Genomic DNA, 9,366 nt, shown 5'->3' on the forward strand with positions numbered 1-9,366 from the left:
TTATATAATTATATAATATATATGAGCAATTGGGATGACACATTTTACATAGACAATAAGGCAGGTAGTGGTTTTGAAGTCCTACTGGAAGGAAAAAGGGACAGTAAAATGAAATTCTCATTCAGTGTTCAGGTATCAAGTGGAGCTTGTGAAGACTTGAGGACAAAAACCTCAAATGCTAAATCTTACAAATTTCCCCAGTCATTGAACCCATAGGTGGATTTTTTTTTTTGTCAGAAACACCACCTCCAGGATATATCAGTGAAGATGGAGAAACGAGTGACCAGCAGTTGAACCAAAGCATGGATACAGGTAAAATTTATGATTTCAGTCTACTTTGAAGACTTGGGATTACTTGTGATCCCTCTGTATGGCGGCATGAGTTCACCCTGAACAATGATGGCAGCAGCCCTCTGTATAAAACAGCACTTTCAATCTTTTGTGAACAAAATACTTTTTTTTGCCAGGGGAAGGCTTTTAAAACATTCTGTGCCATTTTAAGTACATTTTGTTTCATAGCAAAAGCATACAGGTCTAATTAAGCCTTCATCAGAAAGCCTTAAAATAGATTTTAGTAGCTGATGGGTTTCAGCCTACCCCTAACTGCACCTTCTGGAAGCACGTTCATTGAAACAAAATGTTTGTTCAGCCCAAATAAGTTACAGAAATGCTGCATTTTGAGAACCTGTCTCTTAACTCCGATAAACTTATCACTTCTGCCATGTTTCAAGTTAATTCTTGTAGGGAAGGCTCTATTGAAAGAGTAGTAGAATACATTGTTTGTGCCTTTGTAGGAAAGGGTTTCTAGATAATCTGGTTGGCCTTAGACTTGGACAAAGCACAGTTAAATGTGCTGGATGAGAACCTCCTGCTATGTGCTGGCAGACTCGAGCGTGTGTTTGGTTAGCTAATGTTAGCAATCTTTTTTCAGTTAATTGGAATCGACTACGCTAGTTTCTGGAAGATCTGCAATATTTTCCCACTATGTGACAATAGGTACCGTAATTATAAAAAAAAGCCTGATATCAGCAGTCATTGGAGGGATGTTTCTGTGCAAAGCCTCTCTGTATTTTGCCTAGTGGTGCACAAATTGTGTTGGAGAGTTCATGTTTTTCTGAGTTTTTTTCCTTCCTTCTTCCAAGAAAGAATAATTCCTCAAATGAGGAAATCCAGCTTGTTCTTTTCTAGAGATAAACCCTCTCCTTTGAGAACAGAGAGGTGATATCTTGTCTCACCCACTTTTTCTTAGCTTTTTCCCCACTGATTTTGGGAAGAAGTCACTACGTTCTCACCGGAGAAGTGTATAAATAGTTGTGTTCACTGAGTGTGCATGAAAGTGAGAGCTCTGCCAGATACAACACTAAGATCGAGTCTTTACAAGGAGGGGTAGGTTCCCAGTAGTCTGGAAAATTAAATGGATTCTTAATTGAGAATAAGCATCTGACATGCTGGAAAACTGGTTGAAGGATTCCTGAGGTTTCTTATTCCAAAGAATTTTAATGTAAAACCGTATCTAGATAATGGTCATACCTACCCATCTGAGAGAATTATTTGCTCTGAAATAATCTGTATTGCTTCAACAGGATCTCCAGCAGAGCTGTCTCCTAGTACTCTCTCCCCAGTTAATCATAGCCTGGGTAAGCTGGAAAATACTTGTAATGGTTTCTCTGTGTGTGATGACTCTTCTTTGTATGTATAATTACATTAAAAATAAAAATGTAGTTTTAAAAAGTAAGGGCTGTATTAGAAGGAGATTATTCGGTTGGCTTCCTGATAATACATATAACAGGGTTGGGTTAATAACTTGTTAATAAATACTCGATTTCTATAACTGTTGACCGTCTAGAAAGGGAAAAACATTATATGGTTGTGTCTGCAGGAGCAGCATTTCTAAAATAAATATTTTAAAGGACATTAGCCTATCCATAGTGCTGCCCAGACTTTCCATCTCCCTTGTCTGTGTGTTTTTCTGCTCTTCTCATGTCCTGTTTCACCTGTGACCGCAGCACAATTGTTCCTCCCACATTGATTGCCCACCTGCTTTGATCAGGTGCCACTGGTGTGTGTCGGTATAAATGCCTCAGGAAGATCAGATTCCCTTGGGTTTGTTTAAGGAATGGTGACAGGATGTGACAGGAAAATGCTGGTTCAGAATGCTGAGTAAGTAATTAGGGTAGGTAAAAAGGGGAAGCAGCACAGGAAAAGCTGAAGATGCGCAGGGAAGATACTGATCTCTAGTAGGGGAGAGTAAAAGGAGCTTAGAGCTGCCTTTAGATAAAGAGGTAGGATAAAATATAGCATAATACAAGGGAACATAATTTTCATATTAATATTTTTTCCTTTGTGTAGTTCAGTGTGTGATAGTTTCATCTTTTCTTTAACTTGCAATCATTTTGGCAATATTATAGAAAGGCAACAGAAATGTCTCAATGTCTGGCACTCACGGTAACATGAGCTTAATCATTTTGCCAAGCGAAATGCAAGTACTGAACGGTATGAGCTGTGGTCAGATTAGATCACCCCTTCTCCTCCTCCTTCCCTTGTGTGGAATATTGACTTCCATTCTGTTTACTGGGGAAGATAAAAGTGACAGAAAGCGAAGTATAATTTAAGTAGTTTGAGGAGACTAACACTGTTGTTTCTGGAAGAGACGAATAGCAGGGCGGGTAGATTTAATTTCAGCCTCAAATTCTGTGTTAAGCTTATTTTTTATATTTTTTTTTTTCAGACTTGCAACCAGTTACTTACTCGGAGCCTGCGTTTTGGTGTTCGATAGCGTATTATGAATTGAATCAAAGAGTGGGAGAAACCTTCCATGCGTCACAGCCTTCCCTGACCGTAGATGGCTTTACAGATCCATCAAATTCAGAAAGATTTTGTCTAGGTCTACTTTCCAATGTCAACAGAAATGCTACAGTGGAAATGACAAGGCGACACATAGGTAAAAATCTCTAATCTTTTAACTATTTAATTTCATTTTAGCAGTTAAATTATCTGGAATGGTCTAGGTAGGATGGGCAGATCTGTGTGTTGGAATCCCTTCACAGCAGCCAGCCATTGAACTTCCCCCTTGAGCTTTGCCAAGGAGAACTTGGTCTCTCTTGCTAAGGACAGAAGTGGAAAGACACAGAGGTCAGCATTTCTGAAACAAGGGAGAAATGGAGCAGCTTCTGCTACCACAGCCAGTGACCATTGGGAGGAGACATAGTGGTGGCTGGAGCTGAAAGGAGCTGCCTTTCCTCAATCAGCAGTCACCAAGCTGGTGACAGTGGCATTCACGCAGCTGTCAGGCTGCAAGCAGCACAGGAGGAAGCTACTCAAATGGATGGGATTTCTGTTGCTAACTTTGCTGTTCTCTGCCTTCTGGAAAAACACAATGCACCAAAGCATCCCGAGGGGCAGGTTTTTGGTTTTCAGGCTCCTTGTTGGACCACTCTGCCCTGGGTAGCATTTATATTCAGAGTTGCTTATAATTGAAATTGAAGCTTTAATTACAAAATAGAGAAGAAAGCCAACTGTACCCTGAGCTGCATCAAAAGAAACATAACCAGCAGGTCGAGAGAGGTTATTCCTCCCCTTCACTCTGCCCTCATGAGACCCCCCCCTGCAGTGCTGCATCCAGCTCTGAGGTCATCAGCACAGGAAGGACATGGACCTGTTGGATGTTCATGAGATTTCTTTTGTTTGTTTTTAATTTTACTAAAAAAGTTCAGCTTCCTTAGTAGAACTTTCTGACTCCCTTTATGCCAAATCCAAATGCTTGTCTAATAAAATTGGAGATGTGCAGAAACCCAGGCTGTGCCGGTGCTGACTGGTCAAAATGGTTAATGATGAGGAAAAGCAAAACTGTAAGGAGCTCTCACTTTTTCATAGAGCAGCTCACAGTTTATTTGAAAAATAGTTTTAAAGAGAAAGGGGAAGAGAAATTTTGGACTTTAAAAAGGACCTGTTGGTTTTAATCAGTTTTCGTTGGGAGATCTATTGTACATTAGTTCTCTTGTGTAAGAAATAACCCATACAGATTTTTTTTTTCTGCTCAGGGAGAGAGAACAGGACCACAATTTAAAAGTGAACAAGAGGATTTCCTATGGGTATTTTTTTTTTAATAGGGTTAAACGAAGTCCTGGTGTTTTTGTCAAAATAGTACAGAGAAGGGGAATGCAGTGGGTTGTGAAATAGTGTGGGCAAATGTAAGTGGAGAGTGTTAAAGTGGTTTACTTGTGTTTTCCTTTTTTGCCATAGTGGTCTGTGCCACTTCACATGCAACACTTTAATATTAGCACAATTTTTAATTCTGTTGAATCTAGTATTTGTATTTCAATGTTGGTATTTCTTTAAGTTAAAAAGTTATTTGGTAATGAACTCTGCTTCCTAAACGACGTTTGGTCATAAGCCGTTACGTGGCTAGAAAATCTTGTCTCTTTACCAAAAATTATTTTGCTTTTTCTTCAAAGTTTATGCATTCATGGGAGAAAAATGCAAGGTAATTGTGTTCTGCTCCGGCTGCAGCTGTCAGCCCAGCACTGTGGTCCTGTAGATAGTTGATTTCTGTTTCTGTTGTAAAGAAAAACCTTGACTCACTCTGAAACAAAATACTCCCTTGTTTGTTAGTCTGCTTGGGTCATATCATAACGAGAGTTCCTTTGAATTTTGCTATAGGAAGGGGAGTACGTCTCTATTACATCGGTGGTGAAGTTTTTGCTGAGTGCCTAAGTGATAGCGCGATTTTTGTTCAGAGCCCCAACTGTAATCAAAGATACGGCTGGCATCCTGCAACTGTGTGCAAAATTCCACCAGGTTAGTAGCCTACTAAAGGTCTCGGGTACAAATATCTGGTGAATATATTCACTGGATGACATCTGCTTTCCTTTTGATAGTTTCTTCATAGTTTCAGGCTTCTGTGTAGCAAACACAAGTAGTCATTGATTTTAGCCTTTTGACTTCTTTTTTTTTCTTTATAGGATGCAATCTAAAAATCTTTAATAACCAAGAATTTGCTGCTCTTCTGGCTCAATCTGTGAATCAGGGGTTTGAAGCAGTTTATCAGCTTACTAGAATGTGTACCATAAGAATGAGTTTTGTTAAAGGATGGGGAGCTGAATACAGGTAAGAAAAAAACCCTTTGCTTTTAAACTTAATCATACTTCTTTCAGTAATACGTGTTTCTGTCTTGAAAGCCATACGTACAGGCTTCTTACTGCTATTGTAGGTATGCTGTCTGCAAGTTGAACCCATATTTTCGTTTTTCTCTCCCTCAGCTATGGATCTCCTAAGTCATAAAGACCAGTGAAGTGATTTTAGTGTTGCACTGAAGTCAGCTTTTGAGCAAGGAACGTTGTCTGTTTCCTCGCTTGGTCCTGCTTGCTTTGTTTATTGTGGTGAAATCACTGGCAACATCCAGAAGTTCCACAATTTATGCCATGGAGATTATTTGCTGTTTGCTAGTGCAGTTTGCAGAATAAAACAGCTGGAGAGCACACATTTAAGGGGGATGGTAAATATTTTGGAGCTTGTAGTGGAAAAAGCTTTGCAGGAGTAGGATGACACTGTTTATGTAGTAAAACTTCTAAAAAAGGTTTTTTGACTGGAAAAAACAGCCTTTTATCTGCTTTTGAATAAATTCCAGTTGTATTCTCTACTAGCACGAACTAAGAGTTATACTTGAGGATAGTGATGTTTTTAATGGAGTGTGTGAATTTGGGAAGGAAAGGAACTGACTTTTAACTGAGCAGTGTTAAACATTTTGTTAATTTGGGGAGCTGGAGATGTGGTTTTAATCAAATCCCTTAAAACCTCTCTAGAAATTGTCCACTGAAAGAATACAAGTCTGACATACCAATACCCTACTGCAATACATAACAATTTTTTAAAATCCATGCCCTTTCTGAAGTTGAATAATGGCATGTAGGTTCCACTGTGAATCCTGGGGTTTTGATTCTTTTATCTGCTCTTGAAATACATGCACGTAAATAGCAGTGCCAGTACATGGGGGAGGCTTCTCAGCTAAATGTAGCCCATTTTGTAAAAGCCTAATTAGATGAAATGAGAAATTTGGGTAATGGAACAAATTGGTAACTCTTTGTTAGCGAGAGATACAGAAGAAAGTAGCTGGCTCAAGTTTAAAGAACTGTTGGAGTTGGCTCAAAAGGAATATGTATACACTTAACGCATAATTAAATACAACAGTCAAATCAGAACAGAAGAAAGGCTTAATCAGTCAGATTATATGGAGACTACTTGAAGTGAATGGAGTGTAAGTGCTGGGTTAAAACAGTGGGAAGGCTTTTGGTAAAGTTATTCCTAAGGAAGGAGAATGTTGGTTGTTAGGAGTTTAGAAATCCTTCTATGAGATCATAGAGTGAAAAAGCTCTGGTGGAAACACTGCCAGAACAGCACAGAAACTGATTACTGACATAATGCTGAACTAGTTTCTCTGTATTGCTGTTTGATGGTGCTAATAAATTATTGATGCACAAAACTTGTAAGTTATGCTGCGTTTGTGATAAAAGCAGGGGGAGGTTGCTCCTGCAAACACAACCTTGCGTGTCAATGAAAGTAGTCTGAATTGTCAAAGTAAAATACACCATTCCTGTTAAAAGTTCAGTGCTGCTTTATTATGTCAAAATTTTTTCTCATAAGACATTTTAGGTGTATGGAATACGTGCAGAAATGTGCAGCTATGGCAAAGTGGTAATTTTGCAAACTTAATAGACAAAATAGCTTATAGCTTTTTGGTCAATACGTGTTGGTTTCCATTGAGGATGCTGGTAGAAGTTCAGATCAATGGACAAGTGTTCACACTAACATGGGAACTATCCAGGTAGAGGATCATCTTCTGAAGAAAATTAAGTAGAGGTAGTTACAGCAAAGAGACTTAGCGATATGTGAACTGGAAATCCACGGGTGGAAGAGGCTGAGTTTTAAGCTTTGAGACGGCTGCTTAAGTGATTGTCACTATTTTATCAACTTTTGCCAGTGTAGTGCAAAGCCAGGGCTGTTGAACAGAACCAGTTCTAAAATTTTGGAGGAAGTGTGTTGTGGAACACGTTGTAGGGGAGCTTGGCAGCGGTGGATAATGAACTTCCTTCTTTGGGAGAGCGTTTGAGACGAAATGGCATTATATTTCCTGTGGTTTAGATTGTTCTTTTGTTGGATCACTTTGTTTTGGCATAGGCATTTGAGGCTAGGATAACAATGATTTTGAGAGTGCTGAAACAGCACCGACCCCAGCCGCTTTCTTCTCCTAGAAAATGTGAAACCACAGACAACTTTTGAAATCCATCCTCTCACTGGCTTACTCTTCCTGCTTTTTCAGTTCTTCTGTTTATACAAACAGATTTCCTTAAAGTGAAGGGTTGCAGTGCCAACATTAAAAATGAAGAGGCTGGGTTTGCGTCTGACTAATCTGCTGCCTTTGAATCTTCGTGTCTCCTTGCTTTGACTTTGGGATAGCTAGAATTACTAGGAAAAACTGGCTTAGCAACAGTAGTCTTGCCAGTCTAGTTTGGGAAAACTCCCATGCCTGGAGTGAGTACGGTGAAATAACAGGATTTCTCAGGCAGAGTATGTCCAATACTGATTTCTTTATTTTAGAGATGAGAAGGAAGATTTTTTGAATAACAGGTCTCTGAAACAACGATAGGTGGGAGACTGAATGAAGCTTTTATAGTTGTCAGTCCTTCAGTTCTACTGAGGCTTTCTATATGGTGTTTAATTAAGGGCTTCTATTGTGGAAAATTGTAGGCAAGTTTATGTAAAAGACAAGGGAAACACAATTTTTACTGAAATTGTTTGCGTGAGGAAGTTACAGTACAAAACACACCGAAGTCTAAGATGACAGGAAATCAGAGATGAAGTTTGGTGTTCCTGTGAGATAGCATCAGTTAGCACAGTGTAACCACACGCTGTGTTTTGCCATAGGGTTTCTGACAACATCTAGCAGTTTCCTTAGACGTTTATCTTGTCACTTGCTCCAAAAAGCCAGACCTTGTGATTGCAACAGTGTTGTGCTGTTTGGCCATGCTGACAGCGCAGAGCCACGTGTTTCTATTCTGTATTTCTCAGTAGTTGTCTACAAAACTCAAACCCAGTTATACAAGCAGGCTCTGAAGGTTGAGATACTGCTGCACGGAGCTATCTGTGATATGAGTACCATGTTGTCTGGACAATCTTCGGTTTTTGATTTATTTTTAGAAGTAAGGCTTTTTCTGTGACACCAGTGGTTCTTATCTAATTTTCCAGAGCAGAATCCTGTTGATATATAATGGATAAGCGTATAATTATTGTGTTTTATAGATGAGGGGTGATTTGGATTTTTGGGGGTTTTTTTGTTTGGTTTTTTTAATCTTCAAAAACTGTCAGAAAAAAAACTTTGCAACCATTACTGTAACTGTTACTGCTTTTTATCTTTGAGTAAATAAGGATGGAAACATATTTGATCATATAATGGAGAATTTTACAGCAGCCAAAGCTGCTTCCTGACTTTTCTTATTATTCTTTAATTTTTAGGCGGCAAACAGTAACAAGCACTCCTTGCTGGATTGAACTTCATCTGAATGGACCTCTACAATGGTTGGACAAAGTATTGACTCAGATGGGCTCCCCTTCAGTACGCTGCTCCAGCATGTCGTAAAACTCCTTCCTCCGTTATCAGTGGGCTAAATATCGAGTCCAATCAACAGACTTAATATAACAGCTCGTCTGTCGTAGTATTTGTGTGTGGTCCCCATGAACTGTTTACTATCCAAAAAGGTTTTTTTTTAAGAAAAAAAAAAAAAAAAAGAAAAACAGCACTTGAGGTCTCATCAATTAAAGCACCTTGTGGATTCTGTTTCCTATACTCTGATACTAGATGAAATTTTAGTGTATAGAAATACCTTCTTCAGAAAGAAGAAGGGACAGTTCTAAAGACTATTAAAGGTGTTTTTATTGGGTATATAATTGAGTGTCCTAATGGTTTATCAATAACATGAATAGCTAAGTATATGTACAGGTAATGTATCATGATCTCAAATATCACAGTATTGTGCTGTTCTACATTTTAGTTCCCATAAATAGTTGTTTGACTTTTTTTTGATTGAGGCAAATCTCTCATAAAATTCCAAGACTCTACTTCTTTATTCTTTTATATTTTTTTAATATAAGCAGGTTTTCAAGTTGTCCTAAACATAAAAAGCAGACTTTCATTGTAGAAAAGCTTAACTTTTTGCTGCCTCCTTAAAGAAAAAGAAAATCCCTCCATTGGAAGGGAAAGAAATGTCTTGAGATTCATCTGTGAAATCTTAAGACACTTTATATGCTTAATGGGGCCTAAAATGAGTTCATATTATAAATTACGAGTATCCATCACACTAGGAGTCTACTTTC

General features: G+C 38.6%; 1 protein-coding gene across 1 annotated transcript; it reads left to right on the plus strand.

Moving 5' to 3' along the window:
• Window positions 1–201: 201 nt before the first annotated feature.
• LOC104469004 (mothers against decapentaplegic homolog 2-like) lies at window positions 202–8,750 on the plus strand (the record flags this gene model as incomplete). The annotated part of the gene is made up of 6 exons (XM_010083326.1): window positions 202–312; window positions 1,584–1,637; window positions 2,729–2,941; window positions 4,660–4,797; window positions 4,962–5,106; window positions 8,509–8,750. Coding segments are annotated over 6 exons (785 nt in total), but the record flags the coding sequence as incomplete, so codon positions are not given.
• Window positions 8,751–9,366: the final 616 nt, after the last annotated feature.

Source organism: Pterocles gutturalis, unplaced genomic scaffold, assembly GCF_000699245.1.
Source record: "Pterocles gutturalis isolate BGI_N339 unplaced genomic scaffold, ASM69924v1 scaffold34695, whole genome shotgun sequence".
NCBI classification, from domain to species: Eukaryota; Metazoa; Chordata; class Aves; order Pterocliformes; family Pteroclidae; genus Pterocles; species Pterocles gutturalis.